Below are 24,596 nucleotides of genomic sequence, written 5' to 3' on the forward strand. Positions count from 1 at the left end.
TAAAGCTCCCACATCCCTGATTTTGTAATTAATGTGCAGGTAGCTAGATAAAATTGTACATGTCTCACCTGAGCAAGTCAGACAACGTATGAGCTGCTCAGCAGCACTTAGGGCACACGTGCTACCTCCTCTTCTGGGAGCCGAGGCCATCGGTGATGGCGAGACAACACCGAGACAACACAGCTTCTCTTTGGAGCATGAGATTTCTAGTTCTGTACACAGGATCAAGACTTTGGTGCGGGAGGTGCCTCCAACCACACCGTCCTGGGCTGCTTAGCTATTTTTATTCAGTTTTGGCAGCATGTATCCCTCAGCCTAGGAAAAAAACCTCCTGGCCTTACTCCTGAACATACCAAATTAATCATGAAAACCCTGGCAGCACCTGCACTTCCCCCACTGAATACAGCTGGAATGCAAAACCCATCCTATCTTACACTCCACAGCAACTCCTGTTCTCAGCCTGACAGCTTTCACACTGAAACATCAACTCTTCCTCCCATCAAAAAGCTCATATATGAGCTGGCTTGTCTCCTTGACACACAAGCTACTTGGTAACCGTTACGACTGAGCCAGACACGCAGTCCAGCTCTAGAGGGCTCCCCGCCACTAGCCAGCGCCTATTTCTGTAAAATACCAACCCAGCAGACCTGCCTGAAGCAGCAAGTCCACGGGACACCGTCCCCTCCTGGTGCAGCCTGTTTTTTTCCTATTCCCGCTTCTCCTCTCCTACAAGAGCCCAGCTGCTGAAAAAATAGCCAAGTTCTGAATATTTGGCTGCCACCACTCTCTAATCCAGACAGCCCTTTGCACAGCAGATCCACCCAGCACCCAAGCCCAGGGCATCTCAATCACTGACAGCCTATAAGGGATCTGTACAAAACCAGATTTGCTTAAGAGGGCCTCCCTCCCACTGCCTCTCGGAGCCTCCCCAAATCATCCGCGACTGCTCGCTCGGCTCCTGCACCCCAGCTCCCATCCCCTGGGCTCCTTCCACATCAACTGAATTCTGCTGGCACCGTTCCACCGACCGCCCCAGCAACAGAGAAAGGAAACGGGAAAAACGTGTCCAGAGTTCCAGAAGACCCACAAACCAGAGCTGTCATTACACCTAGGACTAGCCGCAGTACAACCTTCAGCGAACATACACCACGTCTGTCCTTCAGCTAAGAGTTTATCTCCATACCTATATGTTCCACGCATCTTTGCACATGATCCTAGAGACACATGTATAGCTGTGTGAGCCAGGAACCCGCATTCACTCCTTTTCTTTACATTTCCTCACTACGGTATGTATCTATCAGGAATTTTTGAGTTTTTCAAGTGAATTTAAGACTCTGCATTCTAGAGGGGAAAAAAAAAAAAAAAAAAAAAACACACAACCCTGCCTTACCTTCAGGCCATTACAGCGTATCAGGCAATCTGGTCACCAGAGCATGACGCAGAACCAGCTGCAGAACCAGACGACGGTTGGAAAAGCACAGCTTAAATTAACTTCTTTATTTTACACATATTTGCCTAGCGGTCTTTCTTACCACATGAATCAGTCAGCACTTATGACTCAAAAAGCCACTATTTGAAAAACTCTCAAAAATTGTGTCATCGACAGGGAGATGTTAATAACATAGTTTCGTAATACAATTATTTAACATTTTCTTGTTTGCACCAAGGTTCTATTTGATCATGCGAAGTTTTATAATGCTTGCTATAAAAATACTTTCCCATATTTATCCTCGTTTTGGAGTCTCATTTATCATGCTTTGAAGTAACTGGAAGCTCTGGCACTTGATAAGCTTCTCTGAAAAAGATCTGAAGCATCTTTACAACTCGGAAGAAACCAAGAGATCTCCCTCTTGTGGTCTTCTATGCAAACAACCTTAACTACATTTGTGAGTTCAGAAGCGCCTAAGAGGAGTTTTCTTTCATCAAATATTAACAGAAATTTTAAGTAATTCAATATATGAAGCGTTCTTCCTAGAAAGAATGAGAAAGAGATTGTTTTAACTTTATTTTTATCTACATGGTATTTTCTTGCAGAAAAACCACAGAGATTTAAAACGCAATGCTGTCTCCTGTATACCACCACTTGAAAGAAAGTGGGGGGAAAAAAGTTACAGAACAAAGTAGATGAACAAACCTAACAACGGAGGAGATGTTAGGTTTATATAGATAAGTGCTATCTAGATGAACATATAAACTGCAGTTCTAAAATGCTCACACTTCAGTTTACACAACGCACATAGTGACCTCTACCTTACAGATCAATCTTACTCTTCAAAAACCATAGCGGATATGTAGGAACCCATGCTCACAGCTTCCCACGTAATGAGATTAACAAGTCTGACACAAACATAAAAAGAAATTTTGTGCCTTTATTGGAATGGTGTTAGGCTTTAAATACACCAATTTTGATAACCTGATTATTTGGTTTTAATTAGAAATGACACTACAGAACTGCAATACTGGTCCAACAGTCTTGTCTTTACTTTTTTTTTTTTTAAAGCAAGAGATAGTATGAAAATGCACCAAGTAATCAGAAAGCACTAGCAGGCATCGGTTAATCCAAGATACTAGCTTCCCAGTTCCAAAAGCACTCGCATTGTATGGAACCCAGGATTTAGACTGGTCATGATTTGCAAGAACTAGTTGCATGAGTCATGACTTTTTTTTTTTTAAATTTACTTTCAAGTTGGTCACTGGTAATTTTTTTTTTTCCTCAAATATTACAGTTTCTTTAATTCGTATTTTTCCTCAAAGTATAAAAAAGTATGAAATATAAACAAGCTCCTGCATTGCACCCATGGAAGGGTACAACGGAAGCATTAGAGAGCTGACTATCTACACACCGTCAAATCCCGTCAAATCTTGGAGCATTCATTAATATACAAAATCAGGGCACAGAAAGAACTAAAATCCACTTTTTTGTTTTGTTACGCACAGGTTCAAATAATCAATCTAAAGAAAGAACGTGATCATTTTGGCTTTCCACTACATCCGCATGTTGAGACATTTATTAAAATAATCCTGCTTAATTGTGTTTGGTCTTTTTCTTATCGTCAAGTCATGTTTGTTATCGTAATACCAGCCATCAGACAAACAAGTAATCAGAAAGACGCCTCTTCTCCACCTCCCTATCCCTGACCCCTCCGAGGTCAGCTTTAAGACATGACTCCAAACACAGGGTTGTGACGACAGATGCTAGGACCAATCTCTTCATAATCTTTTTTGGTATGGCATACTTGGTAGAATTCAGGCTGTAAAGGGAAGGAGGAGAAAAAAAAACAGTCAATGGTATGTACACCTTATCTGAACAATATTAACATTTTTGTAGCAAATGGAAAAAAACAAATACAGATAACTTGGAAATCCTGAAATTAATATTACATCAAGCATGGCTAAACACCAATGCAAACAATGCATTTTGCCACAAAACTCAAATGCACTGTTTGACAACGCACACAAAGCTGTAAATGAGCTTTCATTTGCTCTTTCAAATCTTTAAAGTCTAACGCAAAAAACTTCGAAAGGGACGGGGGGGTATATTTGCTACCCAAAGCCTATCAGAAATCCTCCAACTGCATTTAATATGAAGTGAAGGAGAGATGAGAACTCCAAAAGCACACCTAGAATGACTTAAAACATGCTCAGCTTTATAGCCAACTTACTGTGGAAGCCAGCATTGATCCTCCAAACCAAACAGCATATCTTTGCATATGGTGTGTAATGACTTGTACATCAATGGGCTTCGGCTATAAAAGGAAAAAAAAAGAGGAATACATTAAAAGTCAGTTTTGCTGGTACAAATTAGATGTTTTTTAAAAAGAGTGTATATTCCAAGCTCACTTTTCACAAATTAGCATTTTCCTAAATGCTGGGTATGTAAATTTACAGTTAGAGCATCAGATTCGCTCTTGTACAACCCAGACTAAGAAATAGCTGCTGCTTATAAATCGCCAGTTACCTACTTTCAGCCATTAAGAGATACTTGCATTCACATCAATTTTCTCCCAAGAGCTCCAATACAGTGTTCCTCTCCAATTATCCATGTTCTATTTTCTGCTGAATTTCTTGAGGGACTGTTTATCTATGCAGTTGTAAGAACAGATCCATACTACTTACCCCTTTCAAAAAAACACTTCAGAAAGTTAATTTTTAAGTCTCATGCCATTATTTCAACAAAGCATCCATTGCAGATTGATTGAAAGTTTCTGTAGGACCAATACAGTCACAGTCATGCTTTTCAAAACTACACCACTCATTCCAGTTAGCCCCTTTCCCTCCATATCCACACAAACCTTCATTCCTTACTCGTGCTTTCAAAAATGACAGCATACGTAACAGTTTCAGAGAGAAGGAATTTGTTAGTTCCAGTACAACCTGATGAAATCTGACAATTTGAAACAGTATCTAAAAATAATTTGTAATAGATTAGCAAAATCCAAGCCAGTTACTACTTGCAATGCCTAGTACCCTGAAGAAGGAAGAATCGCATCAGATTTCCTTATTCATATCCTCCTTCCTTACCAAGTGGTAAAAGTCTAGTAAGAATGAAGAATAAACTAGGTTACTTGAACCAGAAAACTGTATATAACTGAAATTTCAGAGTTGTCTACATGGCATATTATGAAGCTATACTGGGGGTTTTAAGAGTTGTTTGAGCTCATCTAGCTAGACTACTACTAAAAAATAAATGAGCAAAACAACTTCATTCTTGCCTTAAAAGGAAAAAACACAAAATATTTTTTTTTCCTCTGCTGGTATCTTCTACATATGCAGGGACAATAGACAAAATGCAAAAGTTTGATCAGAGGTCAAAAGTGGAAAGAACGTAACTGCGCAACCTCTCTGGGCAGCCTGTTCCAATGCCTGATTATCCCCACGATGAAAAAGTTTTTCCTTTAATCCAAGCTGAACCTCTTTTGTTTCAATTTATACCTGTTGTCTCCCATGCACCAGTCGCTCAGCACTGTCAAGGGCCTGGTCCCACTTTCTCGATCATCTTCCCACATACACTGAGAGGCTGCTATCAGGACTCCCAAAGCCTTCTCTTCTTTAAACAAGCCAGTTCCCTCAGCCTTTCTTCATAGGACAAATGCTCCAGTCCCCTGACTACCCCTGTGGCTCAACCACAAGCTTGCTCCATCTCTCTCTAAGTTCAAAAGACTGAGGACGATGATTTGCAACTAATCAAGAAGCACTAAACAAAAAAAAAAAACTGGGGAGTGACCAACTGCTTTCACATAAGAGGCCTAAGTCCCACCCTTTCATTAGGGGAGACTGATTCAGTTCAATAATAATGGCCAGGCAGCACGTGTGTACCAGGGGAAACAGTACTACAGCTTCCCACAATGAAAGGATTATATCATATTTTCCAATACTACTCTACAATATACGCATCTGTGAAAAGCTTCAATAAGAACTTCAAATGAAAACGAAGACATTTCGACAAACCAGAACATCATTGCAATAGGTTATTTTCGCATTTTCCAGGTAACAAGGGAGAGAAAGATGCTTGTTAAATGCATTAGCTGCAAGAACTGACCTTCAGTCTGCCACCACTAAGTTCTTCACTAAGTTTCAGTCTGGCATCAACAGTCCTTTTCAAGTCTCGCTGTAAACGGCGACCAAAGTCCCTGAACATGGTTGAGCCTCCAGAGAGGACAATATTCTGTTTTGAGTAACAAAAATTATTAACTGCTTCTGAAAATCTAAGTCTCCAACTCTACCCAGTTCTTAAATTCTAAGTATCTAAATATAGTTTTTAAAGTTACAGTTAACAAGTATGCTTTTGCTTTAAGTTTTAAATTATTTAACACTTAAGCATGACAGAATATGAATTCACAAAGAGGTTGTCACATTAAAATTGGCTGTGCTTTAAAATCCATTTATATCTTAGTACATCTCACTTCTTTCACTCAGATTTACGTTTCCCTCATTTCTTTTTCTTTTAAATAAGAGTTTGAGTAATGAACCATCACATTCTGAAAAAAGTGTGGGTGAACAATGTAAAGCCTTTTGCGTACTGGACTAGTTTCTAGAAAAATGGTTAATTTTGTTGTTTTGGTTTGTGTTTTGTTGTTTTTGTTTTTAAATAGAGTTTCAAATACATATTTCAATATAAAGCACAATCCTTCTAAAACAAGTATTAAAACCATTCATTATAGCTACTGACCTTATACAGAGGACGTCTAACATCAATGGGACAATTCTGAATAACTTCATCTACTACTTCTGAGATTGGTTGCGTAAAGTCAGGATTAGCAAACTACAATCAAGAACAGAAACAGACCAGTCAACATGCAGGACCACATATTGCAAAGGAAAGGGGGTAAAGAGAAAAGGGGAAGAAAAAGAACCATCCTATTATACTAGAGATGTCATGAAAACTAATAATGGAAATAGTTATGTTAGCTAGTTTTGCTGCCATTTATAAAAGGTCTGAAAGAATAATAAACATAAGGCATCTATTTTGCCAGCTATTCTCTTAGGCAGTTTTTGTTAACCATAACAGGTCAATGAATACATGCCCGTCTCAGATGCTGAGCACCAGAGCAAAACAGCTTAACATGAAAAAAACTGCAACAGGAGAATGCAGAGAGGGATTCAGTGGGAGGAAAAGGAGAAAAAGAAAAAAAAAAAGGCTTTATTCCCATTTAATTTTTCCCAACACTGGAAGAGAGCCTGAGGGTATAAAGGCAAGATGACAATATTTAGAAACTTGACTTTTCCACAGACAGGTAAGAAAACAGGGTACAATGTGGTGAGGTCTAGAAATTCTATTAAAAATTGCAAGAAGAAAAATAGTAATCCAATTACTTTAAAAGTTTGAAATAGAGCGTTTTACTTAGATGTCAACCTGAATTTGCATAAAGATTATTAGCAATCAAGAATCAAAAACATGTTGACTTACAATAATAGCTGGTATCTATTTACAAATAAGGAGAAATATAAGTCAGGATAACCACTTCTTTAAAAGTTTGCAAATACTATTTATATGCTATCATCTAAAATGCACCCAAAACAAAAAGTGTAGACAAATCAACTTACCTCAGGATGGAAGAAGATCTCTGGCCCCAGGAATCTCTCATAGCCAACATCAATGGTAAATTCTTTCTTTGAGATAGCATTAATTCCAGTATACTGCTTAATCCACTTTGTACCATCTGTGTCATACTTGTTAAATTCTTTTACTAAGTCGGGGCAAACATAACTAAAGCGCTCCTGAAAATTGAATATGTACAGTTAGAAGTGTCTTCTTAAGTATAGCAGAAAAGATGGTATGAACTTTAGAAAAGTGTAGCAATTTCAACCTTTAAGAATAAGAGTTTTAAATTGGCAGATACAGAACAGGCCTCAAAAATGGCGGAACTGACATTTATTGTATATGGTTAGATAATGGCTCTGCTACTACAAATCATTTCCGTGCAGAACTGAAAGCAGCGTATCTTGCTGAGCTAAATTACTTTTCATCTATTTTTCCTCTAAACTTCTACGATGGTGAGAAATGAGTTTTAAAGTATATTGAATTGCCATAGAAACAGGTTTAAGTGTACTTTAAGCTGAATGTCTTTCAGAATAGCTCTGTACTACAAAAAAAGAACGTATCAACATCCAGAAAGAATAAGAGAGTAATTAGGGCTCTTTACATTGCACATCCCACCAAGAACATTTCCTACTGAATATTACAATAATAATAATAATAATAATAATAATAAGGGAGGGGAGGAGAAAGGGGAGACTACAAGTGAAGAGTGAAACTCTAGGCCAAATTGAGTATAACCCAACAGCATACCTTAAATTTAAGGCATTTCATGTTATTAGATTATTTAGGGATTTTTATATTACTTAGAAACAGAGCACCATTACTTGGAAGGACAATGATTTTAAGAGATTATTGTATTTTAAAAATAGATATCAAGCTCTGATCTAAAATAACCTTAATGTCTGCAATGTTCACATTACCTTCACTGCTTTAGCTGTTTCCAAGGATTGTTCGGGAGGAATTCCTACTTCTCGCTCCCTCAGCAACTGCTGAATGAAGTATGTTATATCTCGCCCAGCAATTGGAATGTGTTTGATACAGCTGCCAATCACGTATCCTTCAGCCTGTAAAGAAAATTAATTGGGAGAAAGATATTGACAAGAACTCCTTTCAACAAAGCTGAGGAGGGAGAGAGAAAAAGATGGAGTCTAAACTTCTGTTCACGACCTGTGATTGTGAGATTGAAGCCCTTTAAGACTGGTTCATTTAATTACCAGAAATCCAATTCTTCAGTAGCCTTATTTTACTTGTTAAAGTGTTTTGCCTTGCATTGGTTCATAATTCTTACAAGGTTAGGAGGAACAGAAAGGTCACTAGTACATACGGCAGACAAATAGCTATACTCACTATTCCTTGGCCTTTATTTTCTCTTCAAAATGAGGTTACTCTTACCAAAAAGGTCAAGAAACCTCGTATAATGAAATATTATTGTGGTCTGCAGTCACAGCCATTGATTTAAGACATTACAATCTGCATGAACCAAAATTAATTTTCTGAAAGCAGGGAGAAAATGCATCATTTCAGCACATTAATTGATATGGCTTAGAACATCAGACCGGCCCATACTCATCCTGGTCATACTTGTCCTGGGGGCCAGTATCAGGGCATTAAAAATATCTGGTCTAAACGCAGAAACCGACAGTGTTCACAACTGGCTTTCAACCTCACCAGACCTGCTACATCCAAACAGATGAATTCAGGTATCACGCCAATATTAAATGCTTAAAATTTCCTTTATACACCTTTCATTCATATAAAGTGTTCCAACATACAAAATAACAAAGTAATAACTATACCACTATTGTTAGCTTCATCAAGGAGATAAAGAGGAATTAACAAACGCTTATCTATTTTATTATAAAAGTGGTATACTATTGCTGTCGACTTGTTCAACACGTTTAAAAATCCCAGAAATCAAGTGAATATCACTCTATAAAGGAGCTTAATGCTTCAAGTGATATAGAATACCTACTCTTACTTCAATTAAAAAAAACAAACCCACAAATTGGGAAAAGTTCAATTGTTTTCAACAGCAATTTGAACTACTAAATACAATTTAAAAAGTTTACCTATAAAAGGTTTGAAACATCAACCATTTCCTACATCGTATTAAAAATATGCCGTCTTGGATGGACAGTCTGAACAAAGATTTAGCCACTATATTCCACCAAGATTAATAACAAATTGCTACATCAGAGCATATGTTTGATCACCACCAATGCTACTATTTGGTGTAACAAATCATTTTTAAAAATCTGATGTTACTGTGGCATGATAAAGCTTTGTAAAGATTTTAATCTTAAAAATTGCAATCTAACTTAATTTTGAAAAGAAAAACGTGTCTGGTGCCTAGACAAACATTTAACTTCCCAAGGAAAGATGGGCAGAGACACAAATTACCAGCCACTTGAAATAAAGAACACTATTAAATGTTCCAATTATAAAATTTCAAATGTGTAGCTTTTTAAAATGAAATACATACCTACAGCAAAACCAGTAATTTGACAGGTAAGAAACTGCAACTATAAATGTTAATTATTTAATAAAACATCATATGATCATATCAATTGTTGCTTTTAGCAACTTGATATATTGGAACAGATATTCAACATTAATTAACCTTGGGGGGGCGGAGGGGCGGTCCCAGTCAGGGAGGAATTTTTTTCTTTTTGCTTGTATTGCTGATGCATGATAGCATACTACTAAACATTGGTCAACAGCTGGAGAAAAATTATAAGCAATACTACATCTGCCTTCAAGTATTTTGTATTATTTCTATTCTATATATGAACTGACTGAATGAAACACAAAAGTTTCCAAACTTTTTGGACTGACTATTGTAAAGAGCATATTCACTCTTACCAACAAAACAAACTGGAAATATGATAAAGCAATACAATTTCATCGATCACTTAGCATAGCCTTGGCAAATCACCTTGTAAGATAAGTCACTAGAAGACAACATGCCCTGATGAACTCGGGGTGCAAAGAAGTTCTTCAAGAGTTTCTGCACTACAAAATAAACAAAAACCCCACAACCCTGGAAATTATCCGACGTTTTTGAAGATTCCTAGCTACACTTCAGTCTGTTTAACCAGAGAACAGTTTGTCCTGTAACTTCTCTGAAGTTTACACTTACACAGTTTCTATAGTTTTGATATTGTATACTTACAACAGGAATAACATGAGTCACACCATCACCACTGTCTATAACTGTGCCAGTCAGTGTTCGTTCTCCTACTTGTCTTGACGTCCAAGATGCAGCTAAGGCAAGGACAGCCTTGTAAAAGAACACACACAAGCCCAAATCTTCATTAAAGCACTGCACTGCAGATCCCACCTTCCACCACCCCTCCCAACAATACCCAGACTGACACCCTCACAGTAATTTACAACATGGAAACTGATTTAGTAATATTATATATGCGTACACAACAGCTTATGAAAAAGAGACTGCATAAATGTAATTTTTGACTCCTAATGCTTTTTTAGCCATGTCCAAACACACATCTTTTTTGCTACTTCATATTGAGAAGGATTCAATTCTTGGCCTAATACCATTATTATGATGTGGTATGTTGTTTTGATTTGGTTTGGTTGTTTTTAAATTTATTTATGATGCAACAGATATACTCTAATGCTTAGAGGCTTCCTTTTATACAGGTAACAGAGGAACAGTACCTAGCTAACAGACCACAGAACAAATGCATATCAAACATCTAGCGGTGAAATTGCTAACCAAAAGTAAATAAAAGCATTCCAAACACCACTCATACAGTTTTCATAGTGAAATTAGTTTTAGTTCAAGGAGAAACACTGTAGCTCTAACTTTCAACAGCCCTGCCCTTACCTGAACAGCAATATATAGCCCTGGAACATTGAAAGACTCGAACATGATTTCAGCAGTATATTCTCTATTTTCTGGAGTATTTAATGGAGGCTCAGTCTGTAAGACAAAAGAAACCCAAGTTTTACTTACATTCAAATCAAACACTTGACTTCAAAAAAAAAAATCACCAAAGATGAGTCATTCAATAACAATAGCATGTAAAAATAGTAATGTGCAAAGGGTGCTTTTAAAGGCAAATAGTGCAATTAAGAAAACCTAGAAACTCTTTTGACAATAACAGTATTTATGCAAACTGCATTGCAAAAAACATGATTAGAGTGAAAACAGAAGTGCAATAAAAATATTACAATAATTACTGCTTAAGAATTTACATTGATGGCCCCCGTTGTGCGTTGGGTTAGCTCATTACAACTTTTGATTTCACTGAAAAAATCAAGGACTACCAACCTAAAAATGTGAAAGGATGCAGTTTAGCACATTTAAAGAATGACAATTATTTTAAAAATTTCTCAGTGATTCATTAAAGAAAAAAGCTGGTTTTCTTCAGAAGGCAATCACTATAAAACAAGTTGATATGATCAGCTGTAGAAATGTACTCAACTGAGAGAAGCCAGCAACAACATACAATGCACTATAATAGTATGCTATAATTTTCATTAAAATACCATACATACTTAATATTAAGTCTCTCCTCGGAAAGAGCATTTTGGATAGTGCTACAGAATGGGGGGGGAGGGGAATCACTCTTCCATTGCATCAACTATGTAGTAGGATGGTAAAGAGAAGAAGGAGCCAGACTCTTGAAAGGCGATAAGAACAAGAGGCCACAGAGGCAAACTGCAACATGGGAAATCCTAAGTAGGTATTAGGAGGAAAAAAGGTAACATTAGGGTGGTCAAATATTGGGAAAGGGGCCCGGAGTTGGTATGGCATCTTCATTCTTGCAGTTATTCAAAGGTTGGCTGGACACAGCCTTCAGCAACTGGATCTAATTAGACCTGCTTCAAGGAGACTGTTGCATTAGATATTCTTTAACACATATAGCCAACACTTCTAATTCCAAACTTGCTCTATAAACATCAGACTAAAACAAATTGCCTATTTCAAAAGCCTTAAATAAAATACTAAGGAATAGCAGACGCTTCAAAATAACATTGACCTTAATTCAGATCTAATTTGCCCAAATATGACAATCAATCCTTCCAATTTCACAAAAAAGTTCACTATCTAGACACACCATCCAGGTGACAGCATTGTAAAAACATAATAATTGCGATTATGTCAAGTCAAAACACACAAGTACTTTTTTGCCTCAAAAATGTAAACATGGTTATTGAATTCATTGGACAAGTAATAGAAAAAGAGGGATGGAGCCGACGCAATTTGGAGAGAAGTGAGAAGAGAATAGAAAAAGTTTGCAGTTCAGATACTCTCACATCTTAGAAAGTTAAAGAAGCTGGATGGGATAAGCCAGATCAGGAAAGTTTCAAGTAATTCATATTTACTTTTGTTTTCAATATAAGCATATTCATATTTAAGAATTATTACATAAGTCAGCACAAACATTCTTACTAGTCATATGCAATTTCACAAGCAGGACATAATTTCACCTACCAAAAGAAAATAATGGTCCTCGGGTTCTGCCCTTAGATACTTAAAGATTACTTGCTCCATAAACCTCTCCATCAAGTCCCAGTCTTCAACTATACCATGGCGGATGGGCCACTGTTGCAGAAGAATATCAAAATATCATTGGAAACAAAAGAAAGGGGGGGGGGGAAATCAGTGTTTTCAACTGCAGTAAAAGCATACAATCTACATATGCAAGAAACCTTGCATTAGGTTTTCCCTGTCTCAATCTGACACCTATTTGAAATTCAGATTCCAACCCTTGAATAGCAGAGTCAATACATTGCGCTTCTCTCACTACAACAGAATGGTGGCCCTAGGATAAACCAAAGGTTCCCCTTAGCCCAGCATCCTGACGTTGCTGATTCAAGACACCAAGCAACATGAAAGAATGTGATATTTCCGCTTAACACTCTCCCAGCCTCCCTTTACTTCAAAAGAAATATATATTAACATACTTTTTTTGCAAATTCCTGCAGGCTCCTGAAGGTCAACAAAACTAATACCAAACCTTATTTTCCATTAAAACAGAGTTAGTAAGAAAATAAGATTAAAATTAACCAAAAAAGCATTCATAAGAAACTGTTTACTGTATAGCTAATGCTTTCTAAAGAGTACTGGAAAATTATTTTAAACATTTATCTTAATACCTTGGTGGCATAAGTTGGTTTTTCTATTGCTTCATCCCCGATAAAGAAGTCTAAATCATCAACACCTTTCAAAACCCTCCTTTGTGCTTGATCGACCACTTTCGCGGATTCTTTGATAGCAATACCTTTAACAGAGAACACAAACAACATTGTAGATCATATCTCCTGCACTAAAAAAAGAAAACCCCAATTTTCAAGAATAGGAACATACTATAATTACATTCATCCTTTGTCTCAGGTATAAGCGCAGAAAAGCTAAATAAAACACAGATAATTTGAATTCTAATCATAGGTAAACATAATTAGGATTTATAAAGTAACACAATACAGATCTAAATATGGATTTAATTGTTAGACTCTCAACATGCCATCAGAAAGATAAAATATAAAAAGAAATCACTAAGGGTATCCCTACAGATCTCATTTTCTTCAACAAGTGTGCCAATTTTCTGCACACTCCTCTAATAATAATAATTAAAAAAGGATTGCAGTTGTAGAAGTTGTATAAAGAGCAAGAAAGAAAATACACTGCCATTATATAAACGGATGTTTTACTTCACTTGTACCAATTTGATTTCTGGACATATTATGAAAATCAGATACGGCACACAAAGGGGACTGAATAGCAACTAAATAAGGAAAAAACACGTACAAAAGAAGGCAGGAAGGAAGAAGTAGAAGAAAATGTAAGGCATACAGAAAAAGAAAATTGGACAGAACTGAAAGGAGTATTTTTAAAAGGACAGACGTTTGTATGGCCACATGATGCATCTTTAGATGCTTTAAAACAGATTTTAACAAAGTCTGTTTAATTTCTTCCTTTAAATCCTAAGATTGCTACCTTATCATTAAGAACGGGACAAAGAATTTCATTTAAGAGAGACTATAAATCTCTCCTTCACTTCAAGGAATAACTGGCAAAAGTTAAGAGCTTGTATCTTGGCAATTTACTCCTTCCAGGATAATTACTCATCATAAATAAAGAAAAAAGTTTTTAATCAGAAAAATACTGGTTAAGGCTAAACACAGGATCCTGGAAAGATGGATCAGTGATTAGATATCACAGGAACACAGATGTTCCCTTTTCCCCTCATCTTTTGCATCAGCCCCCTGGCTACCAGGGTTGCAGTGCCAGCAATACCTGCTGTATTTTTTCAACTCTTACTAATTGCCTTGAAACACGATCCTTTACACAAATGAGGAAATTCAGATCTATAAGAAGCATCAATGTCAGCCTCAAATATTCAAAGGCTGTGATCCAACAGCTCTTTCAAAGCCGAATTATTTTGCTAATTCTCACCTTCAGTAAGAAGTTCTGTTTGCTCACAACTAAGGTTAAAAAAAGTTATGAAAATAGCTGCTGCAGGCTCAAGCCCACCAGACACAGGGCGGCACAGCTACAGGATTTGGAAATCAATAGAAATAAATAGAAAATCAATAGAAATCAACGGAAATCATGCTAGGGTAAAGCACCGTTAGTTCACTGATGCTCCCCATCCTTCTCCCGTCTCTTCCCGTAAAGAGCAACAAAAGCAGAGCTGCGCAGCCAAAGTTAAATGTTGTGAAAGACTGAACAGGATAAAACAGAAGACATTATTTTGAGCTCTTCAGGAAGAAAACTGAATCATACTGTAACTTCTGTAGCAGCTTACAGGAGAGCAGAGAGGAAGCAAAAGGCTGGAGGAAGCCGAAAAGCATGGGGAGGGAGATAGGAAGTAGAAGCTAAAATTGTGGGGAAGGAGATGTCGCAAGGGCAGCGTTTGCTGCAAGTGAAAAGAAGAATCTTGCCAAATATTTTTCAGGTCATCATTACAGAGCTCACACATTTTGGGAAATTTTTCTGTCCGGATGTGTGTTATCTTCAAGAATTTTCAAGTAAAATACCATCGCTTGCCACAAGATTATAGAAACATTCAAGTCAAAGTGGTTTCACCCTGTTACAAGCCTAAAACAAGATGGGAGCTCTCAATATTTTGCCGATGTTGAGGCTAGCCTGTTCAGTCCTGGTTTCGAAAGTCAGAAATGAGAAGGAAACAACCTGAATCAAGAATCATATGCTGAAAATGCAAACAGAAAAATAAGTCTTGATGAAACCAGAGCTAAGCTACCACGGTGTCTGAAGATAGGCAGCACTCCAGCAGTATCTCAGAGCATTTGCCTTTGGTTTGCTTGGCACAAGAATTAAGAGCTTTTAGAAAAAAAGAGGACATACTTGCATCAAATCATTTTTTGTGCTTAGCCACTACTCAAGCCAGCTTTTTTCTTTCAAAGGTAAAGAAAAGGCCATCTAACATGTAAACTATCACAGATAAACTGAAAGGGGTGACAAATCAAGAGAACTACTGGGTAATGGAAAGAAGTTGACTCCTATTTTAACATACAGCAAGAAAAAAAAAGGATTACGTGAATAAAAATCAAGCAAAATTAACGATCTGCTAAGATCTAAAAAGCAGCCAGGGAACAAAGCAGTGAACCCAAGTCTCTTCAAAAACCTGGCCCAATATATTCTCATTTACTTCACTTTTCAAGCAAGCATTTGTTATCTCTACAGAAGCACATTCAGAATTAAATCAAGAACACAACATAAGAGAGAAGTGGGAGATAAAAATTTGTTAAGAGCAGGAGTGAATAAGATAAGCAGCAAGTGAACAAGGCATAAGGAATGCTGCTCGAACCTGTTTAGCAGCAAACATTTTTTTAGAGAATCAAATTGATAACATCCAGCCACCACTGCTGGAAGTCAAAGGAGAAAGTAAACCATTTTTCCTCTGTGGATAATATTAAGGAAATTAAAGACACCAAAGTGCTTTGAAAAGATCCACAGTTTTTTGTAACATTTTACTTTGAAACTAGGTACTGCTATATTCTATGTTCATTTCTCTAATGTGGATCACACCAGTGCTATTTTATTTCATATGAGGCAGAGGATTAACGTAAACTCACGCAGTTAGTGTAATTATCTAACTTGGATTACAGCACAAATGAGAAAAATGCCTTTTTCATTAAGAGAATTGCAGTCAATGACCATTTCAGCTGTAGGAGCATCTAGACCAGAGGTTTGTTTGGGGTTTTTTTTTGTTTTATTTTTTTGTTTGTTTGGTTGTTTTTTGTTTTTTTTTTTTTAAATACACCACACTATATCACAAAGCTGTCAAAAAAATCTCATTTGCTCTCTCTCTCTTCTACTTTAATAGCATCCCTGTTCTATAAATTTCTCTGCTTAATGATCTGAGAGGTCATTTCATTCCCAGAATTTGTTTAAAGTGTCATGATATCTCTTCTCCTTTTTTGGAACAAGGAAGTGATTTTAAAATTAAATAAACCAAATCTGAAGATGCAGAAAGGGTATGTAAACTCTATTTACCTGAAATTAAATAAAATAACCATTGGCCCATTTTTAATTTAAAGAATGCTATGAAACTGAAAGAGCAATGTAAAGGGTTTTTTTTCAATGATTCGTTAACCTTTTAAAATCTAATGTTAAAACTAGATTTTGTGTGAAAAACAAAACTGTAGAGTATATTTTATATGCCACCGAGGTAAACCAAATGAAATTCAACTGGAAAACCAAATGAATGAAGAACTACATATAGAAGAGATTGAAAGGATTCTCTCACTTGTATGAGAACAGGAGAATGCATTAAATGAATTAACCTTAGCTTTCCATGAAAATTGCTTTTTGAAGCATATTTTCTAGAAAAATTAACAGAGAGGCTGAACTATCAAGTTCTATTTTACAGAGACTATGCTTAAGTATTATTAGTTCTAGCTCTTTTCCTGTTGCATTTACAAGGAAACTGGGTGTACTAATTATTCCTTTTTACCAGGATGTAATACGTGATTACTTTGGCACAGATGAACAACGACAAAATGCCAAGTGGTGTAGGAGGTCAAAAGGGGAAGCATTTCTAAAGGAAGCTGATTGAGTTCCATTCTCTAGAGTAGAGCCGTATCACTTCAAGTGGGAGAAACAGTTCAGAAGACAAGGAGCAAATAAGCAACTTTACATGTAAAAAAAGAATAAATTAAATGCTTTCTTCTTTTATTTACAAGACCTAGTAAATTAAGCAACATAGCTGTAATACTGTAAAATACCTGGGAAGCATAACATTTTAAACCCTAAAGATATTAAAACACCCAATTTTAATTTTTTTTTCTAGTTACAATCAACTAAACTTTAACCTGAGAAATCCCTAATAAGGGAAAAGCCTTCTAAAAAGTAAATATAGCCAAACTACTGTATTTCAATATGGCTTCAATTGCCAAGATATTAACTTCAAATATTCATATACCATTTTAATGAATGTATTTTTCTAAACTGAGCATCCATAGCAAAACAGAACAGTCATGCTATCACTCTGTGTCATCGCTCAGAGGTCTTTTCAAGTCGCTCATTTTTAACTGTGGGGTTTTTGTTTGTTTGTTTGTTTTTACATAGCATGTTATAGAAACTGTAAGTGTAACTTCAGCATTCATACACAAGTAACAAATACTTACATGAAGGAATAATGAACTGGGGTTCAGTATTACCGGCATATCCGAGCTTTGTATACCTATTGAGGCAAAAAAGGTTGGGTTATAATATTGAATACCACAAATACCAAAGACATCTCCCTTTTTTACTGAACATACCTCTCTTCCCATATGAAAAAGACCCACTGAATTTCCTTTAAAAAAAAAAAAAACAACCACAAACCAAACAAAAAAAACCTCACCCCCAAACCTCCAAACAAAGAACTTCTCTTTTTTAAAAGGTAAAACAATGCTCCCTATCACAAATTAAGCATCATTACTAACTTCTACTCTAGTAAAATTTTGCTACAGAACACAAAGTATGTAATTCAATTTATCAATGCTTAGGAGTATAATTTAGAGTCAGGGTAGTTCTTCCCTGCTCAGCAGTTAGCACTTCTATAGAAATATTTTCACATAATAAGTGTTAGTGGCAGAAGTGTTTTTGCAACTGCTAACTATAGGGGAAAAAATTGCCTTGCCCATGGACTACCAGCTGGGCACGTGGCAGGGCTGGCCAACATTACTTCACAAGCATTTCCCAAGATGTACTATCATAGGTGGCAAGTACCAACAGCTGATAACGACAGTGGTAGCAACAGAAATTCCATTTAAACAAATGGAAAACAGTCTTGAAAATGTGTTTAATAAGATTAAGGAAAGCAAGAGGAAAAGAACTACACACCTTCACCCACCCAATTCCAAGAATGTGCTATAGATATATACATCACTTTCCTTGTCATGATGTAAGAAAACTGAAGAAATTACCAATGTATTCACAAAAAACAACTACAAAACTCACAGTACCAAAACCATCCAGCTGCTAGAAACCTTGTTAGAAAAGAGTTAACAACAGCACAGGCAAATTCTAAAATGTGCAGACCAAAATGCACACTATATTCAAGAGTTACAGCCTACACACAAGTTTTTAACAAACACAGACATGACAAAATTCTCATTTTCTTTATACAGTCAGACAGCTGTACTAACTAAATCAGCACCATCAGCAAAAGCATGAAACACTGTAGTAACACCTCTACAATTTTCAACACTTGGATATAAACCTGGAAGATCTTAGGCAGTATGAGGCAGTACTAACTTTAACAATCTATAAATTTATGTCAATAACGGCAAAATGCCTGGCAAGAAATACAGTAAGAGGTTGGTTTTCACAGGCTAGAAGAGGAGTGCTGCTGCAGTAGGTTTTGCTGTGATGCTACTGATGCAGCGGTTCACAATTTGCTCACGTGTCCCGCTAACGCCTTCACAATTTCTATCGCTGACGTTAATTGTGCACATTAGTGCTGGGCCGGGAGAAACGGTATCCTCAAAAGGAAGGTATCTTTCTCTCTAAATAACAAGCGGTTAGCACAGGACCTCATCTAACACCAACAATGTTTTGCAAGAGAAGTATTTTTAAAGCCGTAAAACCCATCTTGTCTCTTAACAGTTGGGAGTAACCATGCAAAAAAGCTTGACTTCATATTGATCTACAGTAATATTAACTGAAAAATAAAACTCCACTGGCAAAATAAGATACATAATGGAAAAGAAAAAAAAGAAACTGAACACCTGAAAGAAATTTACACCTCATGAAGAGATCGGCATTATGCCCGAACTCAGGACATGCAACTCAGATTCTGCAGACTCAAGTTATAAGCAAGCACATTTTTTAAAATTTTCTTCTTAAATATCTAGTTCCTAAGAGAAATCAAGAATTCCACCATCTGATGCTTCTATAACCTGTCATGCAGAACAAAACTGTTCACTGTATCTGTAATGTTTTAAGAGGCTTTTAGTTCCACAAGAAAATTGAGAAGAAAAGCAGTAAATATTGACTCACTCCCTCTACCTTTCCCTGCAAATCAGGAACTGTGGCATGTCTATTTTAAAGCTAAATCTACAGAGGAACTCTGGAGCCTGAAGGCTACATAAAGCTACAACTAGATCAGAAGTTCACAACCAAAAAAGTTAAAACCATTTGATTATTAAACTCAGTATTTCAAAGAAAACAAAAGGTAAACTGTTGCAGGTAACAGGCTGCTTAGCTGCTTGTGGCGTGGGAGACTGCCCAGCACACACCCACAGCCAGCAGACTGAAAGAAAAACAGTCAAATGAAAGACGCATTTTACATAAAAAGACCATATTCAGACATGAAATCAGCACATCTAAAAATACTATGGCCTACTCAGCAAGAAGTGTCCTGACTCATGAAAAAAGTCCCATTTTTAGGCTTCCAAAAAAGGAAAAAAAAAAGGGAAAAAACCCACATGGCTTCTGGTCTCTGAATATTAAAGCATTACAGCCTCGAGTCTCCAAATGTAGTCTCCAACGCAATGCTTCACACCTCTAGTTCACCGAGACTCCCTTGCCGCACTCTCCCTCTCTCCGTACCGGGAAGGCCACCGCCGCTTGCCCGTGGGTCGGGGAAGGGCCCTGCTGTTATGCCTCAGACCTGCCCCTCCAGCTCCATGCCTGCAGGCCCAGCCAGCCTGCTGCCTTCTGCCGGATTCATACGGTGGCCGGTACTATGGGGCTCTGGGCGGTAGCTAGGGCTGCCAGGGACTACGGTAATACACATCATAAACAGTAAGCCTGATTTTCATAGCTAAATGTATAGATAGATACTCTCAAGTTAAAATGCAGTTTAAAAATGTGATAGGCGAGACAAAAAAACTAAGTTAAAAAATGAATAAAAGTGAATAAAAATCCTAGTTCTCCAAATGCACACTCTAATAACAGCAGGGCTTCTTTTAAATTAACTTTTGCAAAGATGCGGCTTTATTCAGACTGATCAGATCTATTCTACCACTGGTCACTTGAAGTAAAATATTTAAGTCACATGAAAAAAGGGATACCATGGGCAAGCTAGACTCACAAGTATACAGCTTCCACAAGCAGTTCATACAGGGCAAAGTGTGTCTGACTAATGTATGATTCACAGGGGAACGAGGCACACCCTGTCTTCAGAGCAGCAATCACTGCCACTGCAGAAAAAAATCATGATATTAAAGATATCATAAGGCAATTAACAATACTGGATCACAGTTGTCCACTAAATCACAGCTTGTCTTGCTTGCTACACAGCACTGAAGAGTGGCAGGAGGGACTTCCACGGAGACAGACAGGCAGGCACATGTCATTTAATGAGACATGAACTCAGCTTTCCCATACTGAATTTGGGGCACTCAGCAGTAAGAGAGCAAGGCACTGTACAGATGAGTACAAAAGTACAAGCAGATTTCTATTGAAATCTGTAGCACAGAACAGATTTACAAAATCCAAAGGTGAAAACCTGAATTCAACCTTGATCATTCAGAGGTTTTCCTTTATTTCTCCGCATTCAGCTACCTGAAGGGTTTCTGTAGGCCTATTAGCTCATTTAAGGAGAAAAAAAAAGAAACAAAAAACCAAACATGGCAAAAAAACTTCCTTGGATAATCATGACCTTCAGATTTACCTGAGAGAACAAGCTACAAAGTATTCAAAAGTCTCAATACATATGTGAGCGTAGGTATATAGAGAACCATATACATACACCCCCTCATACTATCTATCAATATACATATATACGGTGCTGATATTCCCTAATGACTTCCCTGCAATGTCTTCTCCAACAGGCAATGAGGTCTCACACGCCATCCTCTGGCCTATGCAAATGTAATGATGTGACAAACAAAACATGATTTTTTTTTTGTAGGGGACATTCATACCACAGATGGGGTGGGGGTAGCAACTAATGAAGGTTCCTTCAACTCAACGCTACTAATCCACACCTCTACTATCAGCAGAGAAATATCTCTAGAGTCACATCCACCTCAAACTCACACCCTGAAATTGCAAAGTAGCTCTGCACTGATCTGCCCAAGAGATCTCTGGAAGGACAGCCAAAAGGCTCTCCACAATGTTCTCAACAGCACTAATGGGATTTCTTATATGTGCTCTCTCACCTAGAATAATGTTTCTGAGGCTATGACATGAAAGCAATGTCACTTGAAGGTTACTTACATATTAGTCATGCAGACAATTTTAAAGCCAAAAGGAAACAGCACTTAGGGTAAGAACTTCTAACGAGAATGTCATTAGCAGAACCTCCGTCTGCAAACCTCAAGCCGTGACCATGCACCTTTGCTCTGCTTCTTTCCTGCCCACAATTAATGTCATTCTGTATATATCCTCCCAAGTTATATACCCTACTTCTAGCACAACTACAATTTTAACAAAAGAATGAGGAATAGGGGGACAACTGCTCCATGGGCAATGCATTTGTTTAGCTGCTCTGAGAAATGGGGTGACCCAAAACAAGTTGTATCCTTGTCATTTTGCTGACAGCTCCATGCAAAGACACAAGTTAGCCAAGCACAAGCAGAGAAGAGCACTAGAGGACAAATGTCACCTGATCTTCAACTTCTGTAGAGCAAATCCAGGGTACAGCCTACCCCTCAGCTACTCCTAATGACCCGGACTAAAAGCAATTTCATGCATAGGACACTTTTTTTTAAGTGCACACACGAACAGGAATAAGATGTACCTCCAACGCTGGCCCCTCTGGAAAGATGCAATGAAACTTTAAAAACAAACAAAAAAAACCCCACACACTTTTCTGTGGGGAAGGAGGAGTAATGGGAACAGGAGTAACAAACCTGAAACTCTCTGGAAAGTCAAGACTAGGCTGAAATCAAAATGGTCCCTTTCTGGATTACCTTCAAGCTGCCTAAAGTTAGAAAAACAAATACAGATAGAAGGATTTTTTTTTCCCCCCGGAGGGCTTTTTTTGTTATTTTTATTCATCAGATTGCTGTCTCTTCATGATGGTTCTGAATTACTGTCCACCATCTGAGCCACAGCAATCCTTCTGTGCAAGCTCTCACTCAAAATGCAACACACGCGTTGCCTTGTATCATACCTTGCAGATGCAATGGGCTTCCCAAGTACAGTAACCTATAGAGCATACGTGTTAGCTTGTGTGTGTAAGTCCTAAAATTCTGCTTTGGTGTATACCACACCAAAGTCAGAAAGGTTTCTCTAACTAAACCCACTTCTGCAAAGTCCTGTGCAGAATCTGTCCAACGGATCATGCTCCAAGCAAGTCTGACATTCAGTGATGGGATTAGCCTTTACACAAAGTTAAACTGCATTTATGCTTAAAAGTAAGCCGATGCTGCCTTTTTGCAAGGTGCCACACTTGCCAGGCAGCAGGAGATCTGTACTCACTATCCTCTTCCATCCGAATGGGTTCAGAGCCCATCTCCCATTTCCCATAAAAGCCTCTTGCCATTTGCTTATAAACTCCCTAAGGCAAGAGCGCTTTGCATTTCTTTCCTGAAACCACGTGGAAAAGGCTGCAAGAAATGAGGGCCAAAGACAGAAAGCAAGATGATTGCCCAGTACCCAGAACACACATCTTAGAAGAGGTACGATTAGAGTTTTGATCCCTACTCCAAAGACTGCTTCATTATTTTATTCCATGACCATACAGGCATAGATATGGACACCTTATAGACATGCTATGTACTTCTTCCTGGAAGAAATTTCGAGTTTTCCAAGTGATATTGTGCCAATGGGAGTCAAAAATTATCACCACACATTAACAGCTGCACACAACAGCTTACTGGCCACTTAAAAGAAATAATAACAGATGAGTGGTTTAAAAGAAGTAATCCCTGCTAATTTCTGAATGCAGTACTGATACCAGAGCCCAGGAGTTTCAGGCCTGGGAATCATTAATTTGATTACACTGTTTTCCTACAGTTTGAAGTCAGATGCCCACAACCTGGAAACTTTCAATGCACCATGGCATTTCTGTTGTCCTGCTTAGACAATTCCCACTTACAAGCTAGTGTCTGCAAATCCTGTGCTGAGCAGCCGAACGCACCAACCTGGATTTCACTCCACAGCTTTCTGAAGCTCCTTCATGGGTCTAACCCAAAGAACTTAACTGAGAAAAAGGCTGCAGGGGGGCATTTCTTTGGATCAACCAAGAGCAAAGAGACACTCCAAAAACAGAGGCCTCAGTTATGTGAAACAAGGAACAGTGAGGAATCTTATGAAGTCCACTCCCTTTGCACATGGATTGCCTTCATTAGTATGGTCTGCAAACCATCTCGCCATTTAAATCCAATTTCATGACCTCACTTCTCTCCAGATACCACAGCAGTAAATTTTCTATATACACTACTTGAACACTAGCAAGGACCATTATAATATTTGCATGTGAATCTGTTTGCTAAAATAAACTTTGCTTATGCAGATCTCCTTCATCATAGATAGCTTGACACTTATTGCATAACAAATTTTACAGAGAAACAGTTAAAATGATTGTACAAAGGAGTACTTTCTTTTAACATTTCAATTTACGAAATTTTGAGCATTACTTAGATCTTTAAATTACTATTAAGTAAATAACATTATTATGAATGGCTCAAGGTAAGAGATACAAACCCAAGAAAGGTTATTTTACAATTCCATAGTTTCACAGCAGGCCACTGTGTGAAAGCATGCAAGATAGCGCAGATTCAACTCAAGTTCACTGAAGCATGTAAATTCTTTGTTGCAGGTGTGCATACAGCAGCAAAATTAATTGCTGGCTAAGTTACCTTAACTCTAGGAAAATTGTAATTAAGTGAGCAACTTGTAGAAGGCACTACAGAAAAGCTCAGTAAGTGGGGAGATTCTAGGGAGGACACATGCACATAATATATTCAAAAGGGCATGAAATAAATCAAACAGCAAAAACTCCAGGTTTTTAAACAGAATGGAAGGGGATTCTGCTCTGCAATCCCCAGCTCCTTACAGATGGTCTGTCCATCAAAGACTTCATCAAAAAGGGCTTAATATCCTTTCCTGTTTTAACTGGATAAATTCTACGTAGACAGAATTTGTAAGATAGATACAGTGTTTTTACTGTCTGATGTC

At 37.5% G+C, this 24,596-nt stretch overlaps 1 protein-coding gene across 1 annotated transcript in view; it reads right to left on the bottom strand.

Moving 5' to 3' along the window:
- Positions 1–2,349: 2,349 nt before the first annotated feature.
- The window catches only part of ACTR3 (actin related protein 3), a 32,134-nt gene continuing 9,887 nt past the window's right edge, over positions 2,350–24,596 (bottom strand). The window contains exons 2-12 of the mRNA XM_087731725.1: positions 17,666–17,721; positions 13,169–13,293; positions 12,504–12,614; positions 10,890–10,985; positions 10,212–10,319; positions 7,960–8,103; positions 7,045–7,218; positions 6,170–6,262; positions 5,540–5,665; positions 3,663–3,746; positions 2,350–3,251 (exon numbers count right to left, since the gene is read on the bottom strand). Of these exons, the coding sequence (XP_087587851.1) occupies positions 3,156–3,251; positions 3,663–3,746; positions 5,540–5,665; positions 6,170–6,262; positions 7,045–7,218; positions 7,960–8,103; positions 10,212–10,319; positions 10,890–10,985; positions 12,504–12,614; positions 13,169–13,293; positions 17,666–17,721 (1,213 nt within the window). The 3' untranslated portion in view covers positions 2,350–3,155. The remainder of the gene's footprint in view (positions 3,252–3,662; positions 3,747–5,539; positions 5,666–6,169; positions 6,263–7,044; positions 7,219–7,959; positions 8,104–10,211; positions 10,320–10,889; positions 10,986–12,503; positions 12,615–13,168; positions 13,294–17,665; positions 17,722–24,596) is intronic.

The sequence above is a fragment of the Nipponia nippon genome, unplaced genomic scaffold (genome assembly GCF_047370975.1).
Source record: "Nipponia nippon isolate SJK-2023a ecotype South Korea unplaced genomic scaffold, ASM4737097v1 scaffold_5, whole genome shotgun sequence".
NCBI lineage: Eukaryota > Metazoa > Chordata > Aves > Pelecaniformes > Threskiornithidae > Nipponia > Nipponia nippon.